At 43.1% G+C, this 23,105-nt stretch overlaps 3 protein-coding genes and 1 long non-coding RNA gene across 9 annotated transcripts; 3 read left to right on the top strand and 1 right to left on the bottom strand.

The window, feature by feature from the left end:
• Positions 1-1,685: 1,685 nt before the first annotated feature.
• On the bottom strand, positions 1,686-5,567 carry LOC133714726 (uncharacterized). 3 transcript variants are annotated; one of them, XR_009848804.1, is made up of 7 exons: positions 5,199-5,567; positions 3,899-4,017; positions 3,709-3,795; positions 3,378-3,424; positions 2,986-3,064; positions 2,220-2,396; positions 1,686-2,024 (listed from the first exon to the last, which is right to left on the bottom strand). It is a non-coding gene; the product is annotated as an uncharacterized LOC133714726 (long non-coding RNA). The 3 variants fall into 3 exon arrangements; XR_009848805.1 differs by having other exon boundaries at positions 3,899-3,974; positions 5,141-5,561; XR_009848803.1 differs by having other exon boundaries at positions 3,899-3,974; positions 5,199-5,552.
• Positions 5,568-5,871: 304 nt separating this feature from the next.
• Positions 5,872-8,121, top strand: LOC133714725 (MATH domain and coiled-coil domain-containing protein At3g58370-like). 3 transcript variants are annotated; one of them, XM_062140953.1, is made up of 4 exons: positions 5,872-6,014; positions 6,124-6,260; positions 6,364-6,524; positions 6,978-8,121. In XM_062140953.1, exons 2-4 carry the CDS (start codon positions 6,136-6,138, stop codon positions 7,973-7,975), a joined length of 1,284 nt encoding a protein of 427 aa, XP_061996937.1. In that variant the 5' UTR covers positions 5,872-6,014; positions 6,124-6,135; the 3' UTR covers positions 7,976-8,121. The 3 variants fall into 3 exon arrangements, with proteins under 3 accessions (XP_061996937.1, XP_061996935.1, XP_061996936.1); XM_062140951.1 differs by having other exon boundaries at positions 5,879-6,014; positions 6,128-6,260; XM_062140952.1 differs by having other exon boundaries at positions 5,880-6,014; positions 6,128-6,260; positions 7,008-8,121.
• Positions 8,122-10,362: 2,241 nt separating this feature from the next.
• LOC133715344 (MATH domain and coiled-coil domain-containing protein At2g42480-like) lies at positions 10,363-12,569 on the top strand. 2 transcript variants are annotated; one of them, XM_062141814.1, is made up of 4 exons: positions 10,363-10,487; positions 10,591-10,723; positions 10,833-10,993; positions 11,368-12,569. In XM_062141814.1, the coding sequence occupies exons 2-4, from the start codon at positions 10,599-10,601 to the stop codon at positions 12,342-12,344; spliced, it is 1,263 nt and encodes a 420-aa protein (XP_061997798.1). In that variant the 5' UTR covers positions 10,363-10,487; positions 10,591-10,598; the 3' UTR covers positions 12,345-12,569. The 2 variants fall into 2 exon arrangements, with proteins under 2 accessions (XP_061997798.1, XP_061997799.1); XM_062141815.1 differs by having other exon boundaries at positions 10,366-10,487; positions 10,588-10,723.
• Positions 12,570-14,757: 2,188 nt separating this feature from the next.
• LOC133715343 (uncharacterized) lies at positions 14,758-17,212 on the top strand. The gene is made up of 5 exons (XM_062141813.1): positions 14,758-15,465; positions 15,540-15,671; positions 15,741-15,827; positions 15,906-16,241; positions 16,316-17,212. The coding sequence occupies exons 2-5, from the start codon at positions 15,618-15,620 to the stop codon at positions 17,126-17,128; spliced, it is 1,290 nt and encodes a 429-aa protein (XP_061997797.1). The 5' UTR covers positions 14,758-15,465; positions 15,540-15,617; the 3' UTR covers positions 17,129-17,212.
• Positions 17,213-23,105: the final 5,893 nt, after the last annotated feature.

Genomic DNA, 23,105 nt, shown 5'->3' with positions numbered 1-23,105 from the left:
AATATCCCTCAAAATGTGCTACTTAACACCGTTAGTAACGGCGTGTACGATTGTTGGGTCGGATTTCAAACATCGGGTACCAATGTGATAGTTTTGAATAGTCGGGTACTAAAGTTTAGAATGGGCCTTAATTCGGGTACTTTTTGTAAAATTTTCTCTTTATTTTTAGTTGAAGCTTAATGTGGAGGAGGCTTTACTTTTTATCGTCTCTATTTTTAAATTTATTAATTTAATTCATTCCCCTTAAAAAAAAATGATAGTAGCCACATCGGGGGGTTTGGTGAATATTTTTTCTCAAAAAAAAAAAGAAAAAAAAAAAAAAGGAAAGCTATAGCTTAGACGAAGGCCATTCCTTGATAATCGTAGGAATGGACTGGAGAAGCATTCAGTCCACCAATGCTTGAGAAAATTTTAAGTTTTCATATGAGAGAAATGAAATTGCAGAAGCAGGAAACTTGAAATTTAACTTCCCTCCAATTCCCCCACTTTAGCTATCAGGCCTTCCTGCAACCTCCACTTATTTCTCAATGTCCATCGCCTATGGGATTTCCCTCTACGTTAAGTTTAACGAATTGCTGAGTGCGGGAGCGGTTTCATCAACCTCTCTTTGGAATTATGAGGTGAATCAGGTAATTGTTCTCTCTAGATTCTTTCATTGGAAATTAAAGGATTTTCTCTGCACTTTAATTTGATTTTAAACAAAAACTTGTGTTTGCTCGCTTTAGTTGCTGGCTGCCTCCATTAAAGCTAGCTTCTCCACAACTAGTTACCAAAATTATCTAATTTCCCAATCACTTGATAATTTAGTCTTTGTGGTTTCTATTTGCTCGTCAAGGAAATATCATTCGGTTAGGGTATGGGTCTCTTGGGTTTTGTATTAGATGGGTATTATAGCTTTGCCTCCAACTAGTGTGTTCTGGACTTCTGGGTATCAAGGTGTGGTTTTGTAATTTCATTAAAATGTGTTGCCATAAATACTAAAGAGAGTCAAACACAGTTTTGAGTTGACAATTGTTTAACTAGATTGCACATCAAGATATTTGGAGTAGGATTACAGGTTTTTACTAGAATTTCGTTGCTCTAAGTCCTAATTTATTCAATATTCGGTTAGCCCTCAAGGTTGGTATGTAATGTCAAGGCTTTTTTAGAGTTGTGAAAGGAGGGTGTTCTTGGCAAGCGGGAATGTTTTGTAAGGTTTCGTCAACCTACGTAAACTTCCGTCAACATTATGTAAGGTTTCGTCAGTCTCCATAGCCTTACGTCATGCTTCAGAAGTTTACATCACCTTACGTAACTTCACATATGTTTTGTAATTACCCATCCATTCCGTCATGTTGTGTCTATATACATAACATTTCATCACGTTTAGTAACATTTTCTAGTCAAAAAATTTAATATTTTCTATGGGAAACAATATCATGACAACTATAGAGTTCAAATGTTTTTACACAGCAAAAGAGCTAGCTTGAAGCTAAATTTTGTTCTCTATCAGTTTTCAATCTATGAATTGAGCAATTGTTATCACCTAATTAAATTAAATCGACTTTCACCAAGTAAGTTTTCATGTAATTTGATCATACTTGAAGAAACCAGACGGTAATACCGAAATATTTTTTTGTAGTTTTTTGAGGAATCCGTGGATAAAATCAAAGGACTGAATAAAATGAAAAGATAGAGCCCATGTCTGCAGTAAACTCTTAAGCTTTTCAATAAGCCATAAGGTACATTCAATACCTTACATAAATATTATAGGGCTCAACATTTTTTAATAAACTAGTACTAATTCAATTCAAATCGAACATGACTAACAAATTTTTGATTTCACAGGTAAGCTACATATATCTCATCTGCAAGTCAATTGGTATTTTAATAACATGAGATTCTTAAGCTGTCATTCTGCCCTGCTGTTCAGGCCCAATATATTACAACTTGCTTTGCAATTGCTGTTCAGTCGCATGAAATTTCCTTCCGCATTGCAATTGCTATTGAGGAACCATGAACTTCCTCTTCGGCATGTAGTTCCTCTGAGTCATACCAATAATACAGAAAATACATTCCAAAAATAGTATGCCGCGAGTTAGTCCAGAAAAATACGCACGACTTGGTGACTAGAAATATAATGTCATCATTGAAACAAAAAGTACCTCAAAGGAAACACCAAATTAAAATCATACACAAGGTATTTGAAAATATGCTATGAACAGATTGACATAAGGCACCTGATTCAGAACTTTCCATTGATCTGCTCCTATTCGATCAAGTTTGTTTGTAAATGCAATTCTTGGAACCTCGTATCTTTTCATTTGATGATCAACAGTAATTGACTGACTTCTGTACACCACCAACGCTACAAATGACAAGGATGGCTCCATCAAGAACATGCAAAGCTCTCTTGACTGCAATAGCAAAGTTCCAGTTTTATAAGAGATTCTAATGATATGAGAAGACTGCAACAACATCTTTTCCCTTTCCAGTCTTGTATATATGTAAATACTAAATGTACACCTAGACACAATGAGAAACTTCGAGAAAGGTTGGTATACCAAGAAATCAGCAAATGCTTTCATAAAAGACTATTCTTTTCTGGCAAAGAGCATGAAAGAGTACACGACTTACTTAATAGTCAACCTTCCGCTGAATTGTAATTAATTTTCTTGCAAATGAAATCAGTTACAAATTCAGTGGGAGATATTAGAAACATATATATAGGTCTCCCTTGTGACCTTTTTACATTCCTTAAACTATTTTCTTAGCATCATAATGTCTAATTCCTTTACCTATTTTACCCCTTTTCCATCAAACTCTCTTATTATAGTTGTTTGGTTTAACCAAGGACGTTCTTTGGGTTTGAAACTTTATCCACTACTTCCCTTTTGCCTTAGCATATAGAGCTTGCATGCATAGACACCAGGGAGAGAGGGAGAGTGAGAATAATATAGATAGTTCGATAAAACTACCATTACAACAGTAACTAAAGCACCTTACCCTTCTGATAAAGCTTCACCAAGTAAATCATGCACTCCGGATCTCCAAAACTAACACTGACAGTTTGATGCACAGCTTCCTATCATCAAAGAGGTCATTTTAAAGATTCATCACATATGCTAACATACCACTAGCTATCAATACACACATCTAACAACATAGTTCTTCTGAGTGATTGTTTGATGCGTTGAAAAGAAAGTATAACATTTGTGTTCTATCATGCCATCAAATATGCACATAGAAACTATAGTTTTTACTGAGGGACGGGACTTTATCTTGATAAATATCAGATTCCACACAACAATGTAGCACAAGATGTCTAGAACATATGAATACAAAAATATACAAGACTTTCCACCTAGAAAGAAAGCACATTTCATCCTTCAAATTACCTTTGCAAGCTCTAGAAAAAACCTTTGCATGTATCTTCAAAGTTAACCTGTGAAAATGGAAAGGAAAAATTGAGATAGTTCCTTATAATCTCTGAACAGCCCTCTGATGTTTTTAATTTTTCAACTTTTTACCATGAAATCTCTAGTAGAAGCAAATTAATAAAACTCATTAACTCACTAACTGAAACCTAACAAGAACAGACTCGAGAGATTAGCTAAGGATACTAAAGAAACATACTCAAGTCCTGGACACAATATAATTTCCAAATAGAATGATGGAAAACAAAGAAACAGGGGAAAATAATAAGAACTAAGCTGGATATAGCATAACCTGCTCAGTATAGTTTTATGGAAGAGCTTCCAAAGTGCTATTACTTAGCTCCATTGCGAGATCATAGCAGTGCAGATTGTTGTTAATCTGCATTTAATTATGAAACCAAAACCCATAATTACTTTGCATCCAATCATCAATACACAGATAGAGGCTAATGTGTAAGAGATGCACAAACCATTACACGTACATAAGGGTTCCAAACCAACTTCTGAAGCAGGTTACTCAAGTCTCTGCCTTTCAGCAGCTTGAAAATCAATCATTACCTGATTAATGATATAAGTCAAATAATGGTGGCCACTATTTTCTCTGGTACCAATGATACATAAAGCAAGTATTAAGAAAACTAGTAAGCAAAAGAAAAGAAAAAGGACAACAATATGAAAGTAACAACATGTAACAACAGCATATTTGTATGTGTGAATATATATAAAAAATAAAAAATAAAAAGCAAAAAGATAAAAATTCTAAGATCAGCATATTGTAATGTCAAATAAGCCCATATAAAGGCTGTACCAGTTCTTCATGGCACAACCATGAACTTGTAATGCATTCATCAAAGGAAATGATAGCTTCGTTATATATACTATAAAAGTCATGTTCCAGAGGAGTTAAAGAAATGATTATCGACTTATCGTCCATTGCTAATATGTCAGTCCCCGCTTCTAGGAGATAAATTTGAAAGACTTGAGACTACACTTATTGAACACTACTTGCAAAAGTAGTGCACCAAAAAAAGAAAAAAAATTCATTATTGTCAGAAACCATTCTTGTCAATTTCTTAATCACGCCCAGTTCTCTATGCAAAACTACACAAAACCATATATAATCTTTTCTATGATCTATCAGTCTTAATTGCATACCAACTGAAAATATAAATTATGAAAAAGATAATTCCATAAACTAACAAAATTGAACCAACAAGGGAAATACCAAAGCAGTAGATATGTTCTTTCTTTCAAATTCAGGACTAGGGTGTGTGTGTTTGGTGGGGTGGTAAGGCTTTGGTCTCATATATAAGAGGTCAGGAGTTCGAGCCCCATCAAGGGTGGGAATGGGGTGGGGTTTTTTTTTTTTTTAAAAAAAAAAAAAATTCAGGACTATCTGGTCTATGACCATTTTAAATCCAATTCTTTCTTCGTTTGGTTGTGTAATTGATTCCTCATGTCCTTATCTTTTCCCATCAATTTCAGGATCTTTTCCCATCAATTCCATGAAAAGCAAGAAAGAGTACAAATCCATTTAAACATGGGCACTAAATTACAGAACCCGATAAACATGACATGACGGGGCAAAGTGATAATCAGTAAACTAGAATTGAGTACGGGTGAATCACAGCATCATCAGCTTAGTTATAAATTTCTGTTGCAGAAACCATAGTTTGGTCTTTGGCGTCTAAATAAAAAACAAAAGAAAAGATTGATGTTCTCACCAAGATAAGAGATTTTAGAGTTTTATTTCTATAAGAAAGCTTCGTTTTGCAGCTGTACCTCAACCAAAGCAAGCTTTGGCTCAATCTTTGAGTATATGCCCTCCCTTCACCATGCATTGTCGATCCCAACGAAAACCAGTACATCCAAAACATGTAAAACTCAACAAATATTAATTATATCCCTGAAAACCCAGAACAAAATTTCATCAAAATCAAAGAAATTTAAACTGAAATAGTTAGAAAGACGCACCCATAATGAAATTGCCAAGCCGTGAGAAAGACGTGATACACAATTTATTAGCACAAGACAAGATGGAGGCCACAACGCGTGAGAGAGACAAGTCTGATTGATTTCACGTGTGACCCAACCGGCAACTAAAGGGTTGTGGCACTGGCTGGGAATTGGGAAACAATTAGGACGTCACGTGCAGCCCATGTGATGTAGCGCTGCACCGTGCGGCCATGCCCAATTTGAGATAACAATTTCTAACATTGGAAATATAAGATAAGATTTCCAATCTTAAGAGTCAAGAGGGAATTGTGAAAGAAAGATAAGAAAAAGGTTAGTAGCTGTTTTCCACTTACCCAATCTCCGCCACAAACTCGGCACCTGCCACAAGTGGGAGTCTTGAGTGGGGCCTAAGTGACCCCTGAGCGCAAATGCGTTTGTGGCTCTTTGGCGAGCCACGTCACCTCGTCGCATGTCGGTAAAGCCCCACAATTACGTGACCGTACGGACAGGAGCCAGCCATCCACATATCTCAACCCAACTACATGTCCATTGCGCCCCCGTCCACACTCACTCTCCTTCACTCTCTCTCTCTCTCTCTCTCTCTCTCTGTGGCAAGCCGCAAGCATATTCAACTCGAAATAGGTATGCATGTTATAGTTTTTCTGAATCTAACCTAGCTAGCTTCTGCTGCGTTTGTTATACTAATATGCACATGATCTTGATCACCTGTGGGTTTGATTTATTGGTTAAGGTAGGTACAAGAATGTATAACCAGCAAGAGGGTCATGAGCTTATATCCATGACCTACACCTGGACAATCGACAACTTCTCTAAGATCAAAACCCGGAGACATTACTCTGATGGTTTTGTCGTCGGGGATTTCAAATGGTATACAAATATATCTCACATGACATTCTCGTATAATCAATTTTGTTACTTTTGCTTTCTTATATGTATAGTACTGACCACTTACTTGGCTGGTTTTGATCAGGCGGATCGTGGTGTATCCAAAAGGGAGCAATGGGAGGCAATACTTGTCCATGTACTTGAACGTTGCAGATGCTTCAAAGTTACCATCTGGGTGGAGTAGATATGCCGATTTCAACTTGACTGTCGTTAATCAATTTAACAGCGACAAATCGATAACAATAGGTACTTTTCTTCTTTAGTACTTTACTATCTTCTTCATCTTGTTCGTCTATCTCACTTTTTTGCTCGTGCCTTTGTCCCTTATTCGATTGCAAGCTGATTTCTTAATGCAGTTGAATGATTCTGCTTTGGATTGCAACTCGATGTCTGATTGCCTTTTCTTTACATAAAGTCATAAAGTACTCTGTTAAGTGTTAATCTCTGCTGTTTATATCAGTGAATTTGATCAGTGAACAAAACACTGTACATTGGCTCATTAATTCTTTTTGGTTTGTTAAGTTTTGTAACAATCTTCTTTCAAGGACTTTTACTTGCTGATGGCTTGCTCTATGAATATGATCATATATGCGCCCAAATTTGTTCTAAATCCAGCAACTTATTTGAGTCTTCCAAGCATACAGACCCTTTATCATGTTTTTGTGTTACTTCTCTATGAGCTGTGCATTCTTTTTGAAGTTTTTCGATCCTTCATGTCTGGATTTACAGACACTCAGCATCAGTTCAGTGCAAACAAAAGTGACTGGGGCTTCACATCATTCATGCCTCTAAGTGAGCTTTTTGACCCAAACGAAGGGTATCTCGTGAATGACACATGTATTGTTGAAGCTGAGGTTGCAGTCAGTAAAGCTGACATTAAGGTTTTGAAAGACCAACAAGAAACTGCCTTTCTTGAGCAGGAACTTCAAAGTCAGTCTTCAGATGTGGATTCTGTGAAATATTCAGATGCTTCAACCACACATACATCACTTTGTTATGAACAGACGCTTTCTTTTCAGGATGCAATAAATTCTGACTCTGTTCAACCAAATGTTAATTCTGTGAAAGTTCCAAGCTTGAAAATAGACCAAAGATCTGATCGAGTGCTTCCTTACCAGGAGACTGATAGCCCAGTTGGCCATCCCATAGTTGAGGACAACGATGAAGCTCCGTCCACCCCAGTTGGCGAGCTCATAGATTTCAGGGGATTAGGGAAAGTAGATAAAGCTTTTGTTCCACTACTGGAAGAAGTCTGTTCATGGCATCCTTCGTTGATTAGCTGCCAGAGGAAAAGAAGTCGCATGTTTAGTGGATGGGCATTCACAGCTTTGGGTCGACTATTGCATTTTCTGAACACTGCAAAGGTTAAGGATATGATGGAGGATCCACGTGAGCATGATCCATGTGAGCACCTTCAAGTTTTGTGGGAGGAGGTTGAGACCTTCAGATTCGACTTGAGTTGGCTGGAGCCTTATGTTCAATCAGCTTTGGGAATGAAGAAGCTTGGGGAGAGGGAAGGAATATTGAAGAAACTCAGAGAGGATGTTGATGCTTTGGATACTGAAATGAAGAGGTTAAGGGAGAGGCTATCTGTTGCTGAGGTAGATCACGCAGTTGCAAAAAGAAACCTGGCAAAGGCAGAGGAAAACTTTGGTGAGGCAAATTTGAACAGAAAGCTCGGTTATGGGAGGCATTAGCCTTGCTGTTGATATGTAGAAATTTGCAATGTGTGCAATATATCTAAAGATGTGTAATCCTGTTTTCCAAACGTATATCTATGTATGATGCTGCATGTCGCTTAAGCTCAATACACGAGAATAAAGGAAACTGGTTTAGCTTGTAATCCATATTTGAACCCCATTTCCATTCTGGACCAAACCCTTCCGAGCAGTGACAGGTATGAGAAGTTTTAGGACTTTAATTTGTGATGTATGGCAATTGAATCACTAATTGTTAGTTTATTCGCCCGCGCTTGTGTCCAATAACACTGTATAAATGCCATTTTCTTACAAATTCATCTACAGAAGTATGCTGTTCTGTGTACAAATGCAGGCATAGAGTTGTGGTTCTCATTGAGGAGAAACCGATCAAACCGCGGCTGTATTAATGGGAAAAATAGCGGAAGACCTCTTTGAAATCTCATGTGAGGACATCATTGTCAAAAAAACCCTTTAGAAATAGCACATCCTGCCACAAGAGATTCTTCAAGTAGAGGAAGAAATTAAGCTTTTAAAACTAAAACCAAGCGCTTCACCAGACTTCATTGTGAAGGGAGTCTATGCATATGTCCATCAATTCATGCCAACCCAAGGCAACCAGCCGACAAGTTGCATACCAGATCTCATTCACTAGAAAGAGAGGCACTGCTGCTGCACGGAAGGAGTTCTTCAAGGCAACACCAAGCAAAATTTTGAAAAGCTTAGCATCACAGGATGATAAATTTACAGATTTTCATTTCAATATAATGGCATGTGTAGCCAACAGTGACAGCCCGCGAGATGAAGGATCAGCTACATATATACCCGCCGGTGATCCCCTCATTGCAACTATTCTGATGTACTCAGCAGCTAGACTGCTAATCACCACACCCATGACTGCTTTAGGAATGATGTATATATGAAACTACATTGGTTGTTGGGATCACTGATCTCCTATATTTTGTAAAGTTAATGATCCTCAAAAATAAATTGAACAGCTAGGACCACAATAGACATGTAACCAATGTAGATAAATATTTTTGCACATAAACATCCACTATTTTTTTTCTTTGATCAAAAAAAAAAAAAACATCCACTATTTTTTTTGTAATCAATGCGGATGAGCTGCTATGTATAACTATTGGGGCAGCAATGTTTTGTGATCAACGAAGTTAAAAATCTTTGTAATTGTGCAACGTATTTTTGTTTTTTCGTCAAAGAAAATTTGCTACAATGCAATACCACAACTACATCGATGGACTATAAGACCCGCAGCAATGCTCGGACATTATTTCTAGTTACCTCTAAATTAGAGAGAAACTACTATGATGACTATAGCCATTACTAGACACCACTACACCAAAAACATTAACATTGCTCCAAAAAAATTTGTAGATTTGTCCTTGCTGCGGAAGTCACTCATAACAATAGATGATTTGAAAATCTATTGCCCAGTATAAGAAAAGATGTTATCTCCAAAACTCCTAAGACTACCATAGCCACCACTACAAGCATTTCAAGTTGCAGATGCTTTTGCAAATTTTGGCCTTTCTTCGGCAGGTTTGGTTTGGTGGGATTTCCCTCCAGATTTTGTTTCATCGTTATGTAATAGAGATTATTTAGGTCTTCCCAATTTTTGTTTTCGTTAGTTGGGGTTAGAGTTAGCTTCGATTTCCGTTTGCTTTTGTGGGGTAAGGCTTTACGTCCCCCCCCCCCCTTATGTGTTTCATTTTCTTTCTTTTGAAATAAAGGGGAGATGGAGAGCATTGTTGCTCTTCTATCTTCAATCTTAATTAAAAAAAAGCATTTCAAGCATTCAATTAAGCCATCAAACTGTTGATGTGAACAAATCACACCAGTTTTCACAAAGGATTTCCGCTTCAAATTTGCAAAAAAGTAGTTGTAGACAATAACTTCAAAGTCCTTAGAATAAGAAATTGATGGATTTGCCTTCGGGACACATTGATTTTTCTTAGCTACCTTGTAAAGTGAGCTTCAATGTTTATAATGAATTTTGCTAGCTAAACTGGGTTCTTAGCCTTTGAAAGACTAGAACTGCATGTTTAATTTTGGTATCTAATATAAATTAATTTTGCCTCTAAAAATAATAAATTTAAAATTTTAATTATAATTTTCATAGTGGAGACAAAATAATTGTGTCAAATGACAATTTCTAACATGGATATATATAAGATTGGAAATCTCAAGAGGGAATCGTAAAAAATAAGAAAAAGGTTGGAAGCTGTAACCAGCGTGACAGTGCATTTTACAGATGGAGTCTTCTGCTTGAGTGGGGCCCGGTAACACCTGAGCGCAAACGCGTTTGTGGCGCTGTGGCGTGCCACGTCTCATAATTCTCTACACGTCGGTAAAGTCCTACAAGACGTCCTAGTACCCACAGGAGCCAGCCATCCACACATCTCAACTCAACTACATGAATATAAGTCCTCCGGCCATTCCCCTCCTCCACACACACACCCACTCTCTCTCGAGCATTTTCAACTCGAAAAAGGTATGCATATTATAGTTTTTCTGAATCTAAACTTCTGCTGCGTTTGTTATACTAACATATATGATCGATGTTGGTCACCTGTGGGTTTGATTTTGTTTAGTAGGTACAAGAATGGATAACCAGCAAGAGGGTCATGAGCTTATATCCATGACCTACACCTGGACAATCGACAACTACTCCAAGCTCAAAACCCGGAAACATTACTCTGATGGTTTTGTCGTCGGCGATTTCAAATGGTATATATACATATCTCGCATGACATTCTCGTATACTTGATCAATTTTGTTGCTTTTGCTTTCATATATGTATGCTCGCTCACTCAATTAATTGGCTGGTTTTGATCAGGCGGATCGTGGTGTATCCAAAAGGGAGCAATGGGAGGGAATACTTGTCCATGTACTTGAATGTTGCAGATGCTTCAAAGTTACCATCTGGGTGGCGTAGATATGCCGAGTTCTCCTTGACTGTCGTTAATCAATTTAACAGCGACAAATCGATAAGAATAGGTATTTTCCTTCTTTAATTTTACCTTTTCTTTACATAAAGTCATAAAGTACTATGTTATTCTCTGCTGTTTATCTCAGTGAACTTGATAAGTGAACCAAACACTCTGTACAGTAATTGGCTCATTTCTTTTTGGTTTATTTAGTTTTGTAACAATCTTCTTTCAAGGACTTTTACTTGCTGATGGAAGGTTCACTTGCTCTATGATTATGATCTCATATATATATATATATACGCTGAAATTAATTTGTTCCAAATCCAGCAACTTATTTGAGTCTTCCAAGCATACAGACCCTTTATCATGTTTTTGTATTACTTCTATATGAGCTGTTCATTCTTTTCAATGTTTTTTGATTCTTCATAACTGGAATTACAGACACTCAGCATCAGTTCAGTGCAAAAAAAAGTGACTGGGGCTTCACATCATTCATGCCTCTGAGTGAGCTTTTTGACCCAAATGAAGGGTTTCTCGTGGATGACATATGTATTGTTGAAGCCGAGGTTGCAGTCAGTAAAGCTGACATAAAGGTTTTAAAAGACCAAGAAACTGCCTTTCTTGAGCAGGAACTTCAAAGTCAGTCTTCAGATGTGGATTCTGTGAAATATTCAGATGCTTCAACCACACATACATCACTTTGTTATGAACAGATGCTTGCTTTTCAGGATACTGCACTAAATTCTGACCCTGTTCAACCAAATGTTGATTCTGTGAAAGTTCGAAGCTTGAAAATAGAACCAAGATCTGATCAAGTGCTTCCTTACCAGGAGACTGATAGCCCAGTTGGCCCTCCCATAGTTGAGGACAACGATGAAGCTCCCTCCACCCCACTGACGCCAGTTGGCGAGCTCGTAGATTTCAGGGGAGTAGGGAAAGTAGATAAAGCTTTTGTTCCACTACTGGAAGAAGTCTGTTCGTGGCATCCTTCGTTGATTAGCTGCCAGAGGAAAAGAAGTCGCATGTATAGTGGATGGGCATTCACAGCTTTGGGTCGACTATTGCATTTTCTGGACACTACAAAGGTTAAGGATATGATGGAGGATCCACGTGATCATGATCCATGCGAGCACCTTCAAGTTTTGTGGGAGGAGGTTGAGACCTTCAGATTCGACTTGAGTTGGCTGGAGCCTTATGTTCAATCAGCTTTGGGAATGAAGAAGTTTGGGGAGAGGGAAGGAGTACTGAAGAAACTCAGAGAGGATGTTGATGCTTTGGAGACTGAAATAAAGAGGTTAAGGGCGATGCTATCTGTTGCTGAGGAAGATCACGCAGTTGCAAGAAGAGACCTGGCAAAGGCAGAGGAAAGCTTTGGTGAGGCAAATTTGAACAGCAAGCTCGGTTATGGGAGGCATTAGCCTTGCTGTTGATATGCAGAAATTTGTAATGTGTGCAATACATCTAAAGATATGTAATCCCATTTTCCAAACGTATATCTATGTATGAGGCTGCCTGTGGCTTAAGCTCAATAGAGGAGAATAAAGGAAACTGGTTTAGCTTGTAATCCATATTTGAACCCCATTTCCATTCTGGACCAAACCCTTAAGAGGCAGTGACAGGTATGAGAAGTTTTTACCCTTTAATTTGTGATGTGTGGGAATTGAATCACTAATTGTTAGTTTGTTACCCAGTACTTGTGTCCAATAACACTCTATAAATTAATGCCATTTTCTTACAAATTTAGCTACATAAGTATGCTGTTCTGTGTACAAATGCAGGCATTCTAGTAAAAATGCATTATGTTTGGCTCCAAAACCAGTTGGCTCGCAAACTGTCTCTTTTGAGAGTGTGCGCAGGCGTGCCAGCACCGTGGGGTGCAGTCGTCGGGGTAGTCCCTTGACCTGACTTCTTCTTCAAGCGTTTGTGGACGAGGAGAGCACCATCCTCGCCACAGGGTTCTTCTCTAGCCTTACGGATAAGGACTTTCTGCCTTACGGATAAGGGCTTTGGGTGTGATCTCTTCGCGTCACCGAATCGATACTTAGTATTGCAGACTAAGCAGAGCAATCACTGGGAAGTTTGGAGAAAGCACGGGTTGCGCTAAAGCGTGACTTTAGCTTCGCTGGGTTGCGAGGGCGTTACCCTTGCTTCGCTGGTAGTAACGGTGGCGGTTGCGCTCGCAGTCGGCTCGCTGGGAGACTGGGACTGGAAGTACGGTCGCCGGGTTGGTCTGGTGATGCTGACAGTCGGCTCTTAGAGAGACTAGGACTGGCGCACGGTCACCGGGTTTCAACAAGGTTGAAGGTTTGCTCCGGGGAGGCTTTGTAATCGCTAGGATTGATTGATATGAGAGAGATCCTTAATTCGTCCTTGAAACCTGGTATATATACCTAGGGTTTTTGACTGCTCCTTGTTGTAGAAGGATTATTGATTGAAGTTTCCTAGTCAATCTCTGCTACTTGACTCCAATAAGGTTTCGTTTTCCTCATGGATTCCGGAATGGGCGAAGCTGTAACCCAAACCCCAGTAGGCTTATTTTTGGGCCGCAGGTATCGGCCCGCTGTGCTAGATCCACTAAAGGATATCGCCAAAATTACTTTTGGGCTCAAACATTGCCCCCCAGGCCTCGAAATCAGGCTCATGAAAATGTAACTGATTGAAGGGGACTAAAAACGACGCGTTCAATGCTTGAAACGATGTCATTAATGAGGGTTGCGTCCTTTCACTCGCGAAACGCCTTTCTGTCGTATCGTTTCCCTCACAAAATCTCTTATTTAAATCCGCAGCCACTTCAAACCTGTCACATCAGAAACTCTTTTAGTCTCCTAAACCCAGAAACCCTCTTTTGCACACATCTTCCTCTTCGAAACCCGGAAATGGCTCCCCCGAAAAAGATAGTTATCGATCAAGAAGAAGAACTGAATGAACAAGCCGCCCACTCTTGGGGAGCCAACATCGGTGCCAGCCTGATCCTCCAGACCATTATCCAGAGACCCCTGCTCCTCAGACTCTCGAACAACCATGCCGGACTGGGTCCAACGCCGCGAGATTCTTTCCCGGCCGACGCCATCGCCTTCTATGGCTTACCTGTTCGCCGCCCCATCCCAGTCCTCCGAAGGACTCCTGGGGATTTTACCAGTTGGAGTGCCCCTAATCATCGATCAAAAATAGGGCATTGGCCATCTTTTATCAGTGCGGCGGAGCTTTCCTGGTATCGTGAAGCGCGAGCTCGAGATCTGGCTCGCTGGAACGCAGCAGGTATCACCCATACTATCGATCTTTGTTTTCGTCTTCCGCGCGGTGGCAATCGTTCGCCACTCGCTGCCTTTCTCTGTTTTTGGAACACCGCCACCAACACCTTCGATTTTTGATTTGGCCAAATGAGTATCACTTTATTGGACATTCTCACCATCACTGGCCTACCCATCGACAGCGAGCCTTATCTGCATGGCCAATTCAACTCTGATACTTTTACTTCCACCATGGCCCAACATGGTCGCAGCGCTCATAGCGGTTCCTATCCGCGGTGGTTGGCTTATTACCGCCAGGAGCACAATGCGACTGGCGGGATTGCTTTCTTGGAGTACTGGCTCTGTAAGTTTATCTTCTGTACTTCCTCCTGTAAGCCCACTGGTGCCTGGACCTTTCTGGCAACGGCCCTCTACAACGGTTGCCGCGTGGGGTTAGGGCAACCAGTGCTGGGTGCCCTCTATCGCACTTTGTACCAAGCCACAATGCATCCCTTCGAGACTGGCATTTCTGGCCCTTTTTGGATTCTTGACTTCTGGATTCAAATTTATTTCCCATATTTTCGTCGCGACGACATCCCATTGCTTCCACCTACTGATCAACTCCTGGGACGATGGCTCAGTCGCGATGAAAGGTACACATCCCCTCCTTATTCTGAGTGCTTCACATACAAACCTTCTGCACGAGATGCCATACTGCGACTTAGTGCTGAGTAGAAGATTCCCGGCTCCGCTTGAACACGGATTTCTCCCTGGCGCCTCTCGCTACAGTGATCGCGCGCGCTTGGCCTTTCGCCTCGCAATCTCCTGTTCCGACATCAGGATTGCCGCTGACGAACTCAGTTACGAACTCTATGCTCCCAACCACTTCGCTCGCCAACTCGGCCTTGTTCAATTAGTGCCATTCCCACTGTATGATGCTTGGAACTATAACACCTCTTGGCGTAGATTTGGGCCTCTTTCTGGGCCTCCGCCAGCACAAAGCACACTCGCACTGGTTGACCTCCCTGACTGGGCTAAAGAGATTGACTCTGTGGATGGGACTGAGGAAGGATACGAGGCATGGTGGGAAGAAGTTTCTGTTAACTGCTGGAGGCAACAGCATGATGAGCTATTCGCTGCCATTTTCGGGGAACTGCGATACCCCTACGCTGCCGACGTCGATCTACTTGCTCGCGTCCCTGAAGACGCTGCACAAGTTCCTCCTCCTGCTGTCGAGCCGGCTCCGCGACCCGCGTGAGCCCCACGTCAGGCCCAGGCTGGTATCGTAATCCGCGAACCCCCTCAAGAGGTAAATATCCTGACTCGTGTTTTGTCCTTTTTTCATTTGCTCTTCCCTTTTAATTCAAAATTTTGCTATTCCAGGGAAACGCGCCATCCTCTGGCAGTCGCGCAGCCAACACTTCCCAAGCCACTGGCCAGTCTGGGAAACAAAAGGCAGTAATGACAGAGCCTGAAGACAAAGAATCCTCCTCTGATGATGATGACTCGCAGACGGTAAGAACTTTTTGTTTGAGTAAATCATACTTCCTCCGCGAATCAAACCTAATCTTCTGACCCCAACAGATCGCCGCCCTCTCGGCTCGGAAACGCAGTCGCTCTGATCCTCGAACTGACCTATGGGCAGGAGATGAACCAATCGCTGACCGACTGGTAAGACACAAGCATACTCAGTACTTGTTAGCAATTTCTTTCCATTCTATGCGACCATGTAACAATCCTCATTCGCAGGTTCGCCATAGGTCCTTGAGACACACTGAAGAAGGATCTTCAGCTGCTGGTGAAGGCACATCTGCTTCCCAAGCCCAAGCGCCAACTATTGTGAACAACTCTCCACCTCCTGCGGGCGCTGCCAGTAATGCACAGTTGGCCTTGATCCCAGTGCAAATCATAGATGATAGCTCATCTGAGGCCGAAGATAGAGTACCGCTACCGGATGCAACTCGCAAGGAATCAAGCGATATACCTGTCCTGGAACAGATAGCGCCTGACTCAATTCCTATTCCCAGCGAAGCTAACCCAGAGGCAATGCCATCGGTCGTTGTGCGTGAGCCCCCAGCCGAGGAGGTATTTCATTTAACCAACTAATTCATTATTACTTCCTGGCTTAAATATTCTATTCTGACAATACCTTCTTCCAGAATCCAAATGCTTTCAACACTGAGGACGCTGTAGCTGAAGCTGTAGAGGCAGAAGCTGCTGAACCCGCTCTTAATATGGTTGGTCAGGAACTTCTTCCCCCTGCCCCCCAAGTCACTGAAGCCGGAGAATTGGGAGACCTTCCTGAACCAATGCCAGAGGCAGCACCTGTCGCTGAGCCTCCTGAGGTCCCTGTCGCTGAGCAACCAACTCCCTCCACTCTGGAAAGGTTAGCTCGTGTACACGAAGTGACCCCTCCTGGGGTCGTAGATGAAGCTAGAGAAGGCCTTCGTCGCTTCCTGGGCCCTGATATCTTGATTCCTGGTGCGCCCGTGAGAGTCTTAGAATATTTGAGGGTACTTCTCCGCGAGGGAGCCATCACTGAAGATCAGTTCCAAGAGGTCGATCAACTGCTGCAAAATCTCCCTCAAGGGCTCAATGAGCGGGCAGTCGCGAACGCGCAGGCTAGGCAGACCGAGACGCACTATCAGAACCTCACTCAACAAACAGAGACCGCGCGCGATTTCTTGGGTGACCAAGCTAACCTCATCAGGGAACTGACGCTCGAAAGGAACCACTTGAGGTCCCAGATTCAGGCTCTTCAAGCCCGGTTAACTGACGTTACTACCAGGCTTACTCATGCGGAGCCTCAGTTAGAACAACCCCTCGCTGCCTTCGAGACGCTATCCCAGGAACTGGCTCAAACTCGCGTGGCAGCCCAGCAAGCCGCACAAGCTGCTGCGGATGCTAGTTTTCGTTTAGATGAACTTTTCCTTCGCCTGACCCATGCAGGCCGCAGACTTTTGGGCCTCTAGAATTAAGCCCATGTTTCGTATGAACAATAATATTGTTATTAGCCTAATATTTAGCCCACATTGCTTGGCCCAAATACATATCAACTTAACTCCTCAAACTGTTCAGCGCTTTAATTTGTTTTAATGCTTTTAAATCTGTTTGAAAAGATTGAAAAGATAATCTCGAAATGGAGCGGTTACCTCCTTGGAGACTGCTCCGCCTCCCACGCGCTTTCAATTATCTTCATTTCCGAGATCTTAGCATTTAACACCAATTGATACGCTCATTGATGGCAGTGAGAATATCACAACCACCCATCGTACGGTCAAGGCCACTGAGACTGGCACTATAAATACCTGCACTCTGGGGAGATGATATACACAAATGAATATGGGCTTCCCAGAGATAGTATCACAATCTCTACTTCTCTTCCTCCAGTTTCTACAATCTTCTCCTCACGATATTAGCCTTAGCCTCAAATTCCTAGGCCTTATGGCTTAACCTCAATACCTGGGTAGGTCTTATGGCCTAACCTCAGGTCCAACCACATGTCTTTGGTCTCTGGAAGTCGCGGTGAAATCCACCGGTTTCATTTAGACTGAAGAACATGTGGTGCTCCCGCCGCGGCGGAACCTGATTCTGAGGGGTCCCCTCTCTCAGATTGCCCGCGTGGAGCATGAGGAAGAAGGGCGGAAGACCAATATGGGTCGCCTGTTCTTGCTCCGTAGCCTACCTCTAGGGTCTGACTGCGTGACTTATGTTTTTCCCTTGGAGGTAGATGTGGTTGTGAGTCGCGCTCTCCGTGAAGACCATCTTCATCCCGGAGGGTAATCCAACCAAAAGGGTTGCGATGGATTATTTCCTTCCTTTTTCTCCGGTACAGACGGTAACGGCTGCAACTCAGATCAGAGGAGGCATGTGGGTGAAGAGAGGGAGAGAGGAAGAGTATGAATGCCCGAGCACAGCCCCTTCGCTACCACAAGATCCAGAAACTCTTAGTAGATCTGTAACTTTATGGTTTTTACTCTAAGCCACTTCTGGCCTTGTAAACCGCAAATGTAATTATTTTGATTTGCACTTTGTACTGCTCTTTGGCCGCAAAGCCACTTTATGAATGAAAGTTTTTAACACTTTTTGCAAATCAATGTATAAAATAAGGCCTCAGGTATAGGCCATTACATGCATTCTTAACACCATAATGTCAAAGAAAAGAAAACAATAACAAGAAATTTGAAATTTTTGACCGAAAATAAAGCCTCGAAAATAAAGCCTCAAATAAGGCCTGAATGTACAGAGTGTTGCCCCCCTAGTATTCGTAGGTGAAGCAAGTACAGGATACTAAGGCCACAGAAAAGGCCTGAATATGGATGAAGCGAACCTGGGGAGACTAAGGTTGCCCCCCTGTCTGAGAAGAAGGTTGATCCGGTGGATCTTCAAACTCCCAAACACTAGGGTAGTATTTCTTCAGGAAACGCCCGTTAATGGGATTGCGGTGGAGGTCGCCATCCAAATCTTTGAGGTGAAAGGCCCCGCGCTCCAGAATGCGATGAACAACGAAGGGTCCTTCCCATCGCGGAGTCCATTTACCGCGACCGGTCAACTTCTCGCCAAAAGGCAAAACAGCCTTCCAAACCAAGTCACCCTTTTTGTAACTACGGCCACACGTCCTCTTGTCATAGGCGCGAGCAATCCGTTGCTTTTCCAAAACCAAGTTGTCCAAAGCTGCCAAACGTTGCTCGCTGAGATCTTCGTGTTCTTGCCACATCGCCTAAACATAATCTTCCCCGATCAAGTGATGCTGATCTTGGACGCGCAGAGACTGGACGTTGATTTCCAAAGGTAAGATGGCATCATGACCGAACATTAGTGCATAGGGGGTCGTAGCAGTGGGATTCCTCTTGGAGGTACGATAAGCCCATAAGGTCTCATACAACGTATCGTGCCACTGTCTAGGGTTTTCAACAAGCATCTTCTTGAGCAAGGTGATAATAATCTTGTTACTGGCCTCTGCTTGACCATTGGATTGGGCATAATATGGTGTGCTGTGGACGAACTGGATGCCCAAGTCCTTGACAAGTTTCTCTACCTCACCGCCCATAAATGCTGCCCCCCTGTCTGAGACCAACACTTCTGGAATGCCAAACCTGCAAATAATATTCTGAAAGATAAATTGGCGAATGGTAGCGCCGGAAGCTTCCTTCAAAGGTTCAGCTAGCCTCAACCCATTTCGTGAAGAAATCAGTGGCTACAATGATGAACTTATGCTGGAGTGAGGAATGAGGGTGAATCATCCCAATCAAATCCAAAGCCCAGCCTCGGGCAGGCCAAGGTTTAATAATGGGTTGCATGGGAATATTGGGAATGTGCTGCACTGGACCATGCGCCTGACAGTCTTGGCAACCTTTCGCGAACGCGATACAGTCCTTCAAAATGCTGGGCCAATAATACCCATGTCTTCTGATAAGCCAACGCATCTTGGGGCCTGCCTGATGGGCTCCACATACTCCCGCGTGCGCTTCGCGCATCAACCTCTTGGCTTCGCGGCCATAGACACAGCGAAAGTCTACGCCATCTTCTCCACGTCGTCGCAGCTCGTCACCTCTGAGGAAATAATTCAAGGAAAGAAAACGAGTCTTCCTGTCTGCTGTAGGGTCCGGTTGCTTGAGGTAGTCAATCAGCGGAATGCGCCAATCGACGTTAATAGGCTCGAGAACCGCAACAACTGGATCATCCGGTGGGTCAGGCCGCGCGAGCCACGAAGGCAGTGTGCGGCGCTCGACCTTCAGAATGCACTCGCGAACGCCATACTTCAATGTAATGCCTGTAGCCAATTGAGCGAGCTCATTGGCCGCAAAGTTGCGCTCACGGGGTATGTGCTCCAAATCCGCCTCATCGAATTGATCCAGAAGCTCAATGGCGCGATGCAAATAGGGTATAAGCAAAAAGCTTTCACACTTGTACTTTCCTTGGAGCTGGTTGATTATAAGCAAAGAGTCGCCGTGTACCTGAACGTCCCTTACTCCCAACTCTAGCAGAACCTCTAGGCCAATGATCAGGGCCTCATACTCTGCTTGATTGTTTGTACATTTGAACTCCAACTGGAAAGAATAAGAAAAACGATCGCCCGCTGGATTCTCCAGAACAATCCCTGCCCCTGCTAACGTTTCCGTTCTTGAACCATCAAAGTACAGTATCCAGGGCTGCAAGGAGACTGTGGCTTGATACCGAATAGCGTATTCTGGGATGCGCGCTAAATCTGGCCGAGTTATGGTCACAGCTGCTATCTCTAACTCCTTCACTACGGGGATGTCCAAGGTAGGGTGGTGTGCCAGGAAATCTGCGATAGCCTGTCCCTTTACTGCCTTTTGTGGCACGTACTGTAGCGAGAATTCAGATAAAGCCAATACCCATTTGCCAATGCGGCCTCTCAGAATAGGCCGCGACAGCATGTACTTGACCAAGTCAGTCTGAGCGATGATGCAAGTGGTAAAGGATAACATGTAGTGGCGCAGCTTGCATGCTGAGAAGTACAATGTGAGACACAGCTTTTCCATCGGAGTGTACCTTGTCTCGCAGTCTGTGAGTGTCCTACTAAGATAGAATATGGCATGTTCGACACCATCCTCATCGTCTTGGGCGAGCAGGCTGCCAATGGAGGCCTCAGCTGCTGAAATATATAGTTTTAATGGGAATCCAGCCCTAGGAGGTACGAGCACTGGTGGGCTCGCCAGGTAGGCCTTGATTTTATCAAAAGCCTCTTGGTGTTTATGCTCCCAGACGAACTCGCTCTGGCCCTATAGCTTCAACAGAGGAGAGAAAGGCTGGATCTTACCTGCAGAGTTAGAGATAAAGCGTCTCAAAAAGTTGATTTTACCGAGCAAACGCTGCAGCTCTTTCTTCGTGCGTGGCGGAGATGCGTTGATGACTGCGCTCGCTTTGTCTTCAGGGACCTCAATTCCCCTCTGATGGACAATGAACCCAAGAAAGTCTCCTGCTTGAACCCCAAAAACGCACTTAGCGGGATTCATTTTAAGCTTGTGCTGTCGCATGCGCTCGAATACTTTCCTGAGATCTGTGATGTGATCCCCTCTCTTCTGAGATTTGACAACCACGTCATCAATGTAAACCTCCAAAATCTTTCCAAGGATGTCATGGAAGATTAGGTTCATGGCTCTTTGATAAGTCGCACCAGCGTTCTTCAGTCCAAAAGGCATAACCACATATTCAAAAACGCCCGCGAACCCAGGGCAACGGAACGCGGTTTTGTGTCTGTCTTCTTCTACGACCGGAATCTGGTGATATCCTGCAGTGCCGTCCATGAAGGACAATAATTCATGTCGCGCAACGGCGTCTACCAACATATCCGCGACCGGCATGGGGTAGACATCCTTAGGTGTAGCAGTATTAAGGTCTCTATAGTCTACGCAGACCCTCATCTTGCCATTCTTCTTGCGGACAGGCACTATGTTAGATAGCCACTGATTGTATTTGGCCACCCTGATAATGCCTGATTTATGCATTTTTTCAACCTCCTCTTTGACGAGGATTTGAGTTTCTGAATTCATTCTTCGCGGTTCTTGTTTCACAGGCCTCTTGTCAGGGAGTGTTGGTAGCTGGTGGCAAACCAAGTCTGGTGACAGGCCGGGCATATCCTCGTACTTTTCCGCAAAGCAGTCTTTGAATTCTAGCAATAAGTCGATAAGCCTCTGTTTCTCGCTAGGCTCTAGGTAAGCGCTGATAGCCACTTCCATGGGCTCATCTGCTGTCCCGAGATTGACTTTCTCGGTAGGGTCTCTGACTTTGGAAGGCGTGTCGTCCAACGCTGCCGGAGCGAGCTGAATCTCCACCTCATCCTCTTGTTCCTGATCAGAGAGTTCTTCTTCAACGATTTCCAAAGTTGCGATTCGCTCATAGGCCTCTGTTTCCACTAGATATGATGATAATCTTTCGTACAGCGAGTGGAGGGCCTCTATCCCTTCCTCTGGAAGGTCGTAATCCATTAATCGTTTAAGGGTTTAGGCACAGCGTGGCCAGGCCTTTCCAAGCCTTCTTTTGCGAGCGTAAGCCCCCACTGTGCCAGTTCAGAGGCCGTCACCCCTGTAGGGCGGCCTTTGTTATCGAGGCCACTGACTTGCAATGGAGCGATAGGCTCCAAATAGTACCTGGCATCTACATAGTTTGCGGATACTGGGAATGGACGAGGATCCGCTTTGATCACCTCAGCTTTATCTGTCTCCCTGTTCCACATAATAAGTTCTTGATGGAGGGTTGACGGAACACAGTAGCTCCAGTGAATCCAGTCCCTTCCCAGGATAGCGCTGTAGGCCGCATAGCAATCTGTCACAAAGAAAGCATAAACTCCCTCTGCTGGACCTACCTTGATACGCAAGAAAAGTAATCCCAAGGTCTTTGTTACAGTCCCCGCGAAGTTCTTGAGAGTGAGAGACGTTGACTGGATCTTCTCCTTCTTGATTCCAAGCAAGTGCATGGTTCTAGTAGTAATGACATTAACCGCAGCTCCAGTATCAACCATGATCTTGCTAACTTTGGTACCGCCAACGTCCGTCGTGATGTATAAAGGTCTCATGTGCTGGACCATAGCAGGTGTTGGCCTAGTGAAGCTCATGAAGAATTCTTTACTGTTGGCGTCCTCTGTTTCCAGACAGACAGTCTCTTCTACCGATGTTGTGACCGCTGACGTGATCTGCAGGGCCTGTGTATTACATTCCTCAGCTTCTACGCATTCCTGAGCCGCGACCGGTATTGCATACCGCGCTGGGAGCACATAAACCATATTGCAGGACGTGTCTAATTCACCTATGTCGTCCTCCAGGTTGAGCTTGGGTTCGTTGACAGGGATAACCGTGTTGAACTGTTTAGCCAACCTGTCTACTAAGGATTCCTCAGTGAGGCCTTTTACCTCACACTGCTCATGCTCCTGAACCACGGGAGCTTTTCCAGGGCAAACTGATTTTGGTTCCCTAGCAAAATCTGCCT

The sequence above is a fragment of the Rosa rugosa genome, chromosome 6 (genome assembly GCF_958449725.1).
Source record: "Rosa rugosa chromosome 6, drRosRugo1.1, whole genome shotgun sequence".
Taxonomy (NCBI): Eukaryota; Viridiplantae; Streptophyta; class Magnoliopsida; order Rosales; family Rosaceae; genus Rosa; species Rosa rugosa.
This window is presented reverse-complemented; position numbering and strand designations above follow the sequence as displayed.

Coding starts and splice junctions, on each gene's coding strand:
- LOC133714725 (XM_062140951.1), top strand. CDS start 5,915: ATGTCCATTGCGCCCCCGTCCACACTCACTCTCCTTCACTCTCTCTCT. Junction 6,015..6,127: donor GCATATTCAACTCGAAATAG/GTATGCATGTTA, acceptor TGGTTAAGGTAG/GTACAAGAATGTATAACCAG. Junction 6,261..6,363: donor GTCGTCGGGGATTTCAAATG/GTATACAAATAT, acceptor GGTTTTGATCAG/GCGGATCGTGGTGTATCCAA.
- LOC133715344 (XM_062141814.1), top strand. CDS start 10,599: ATGGATAACCAGCAAGAGGGTCATGAGCTTATATCCATGACCTACACC. Junction 10,724..10,832: donor GTCGTCGGCGATTTCAAATG/GTATATATACAT, acceptor GGTTTTGATCAG/GCGGATCGTGGTGTATCCAA. Junction 10,994..11,367: donor CGACAAATCGATAAGAATAG/GTATTTTCCTTC, acceptor CTGGAATTACAG/ACACTCAGCATCAGTTCAGT.
- LOC133715343 (XM_062141813.1), top strand. CDS start 15,618: ATGACAGAGCCTGAAGACAAAGAATCCTCCTCTGATGATGATGACTCG. Junction 15,672..15,740: donor ATGATGATGACTCGCAGACG/GTAAGAACTTTT, acceptor TGACCCCAACAG/ATCGCCGCCCTCTCGGCTCG. Junction 16,242..16,315: donor GTGAGCCCCCAGCCGAGGAG/GTATTTCATTTA, acceptor ACCTTCTTCCAG/AATCCAAATGCTTTCAACAC.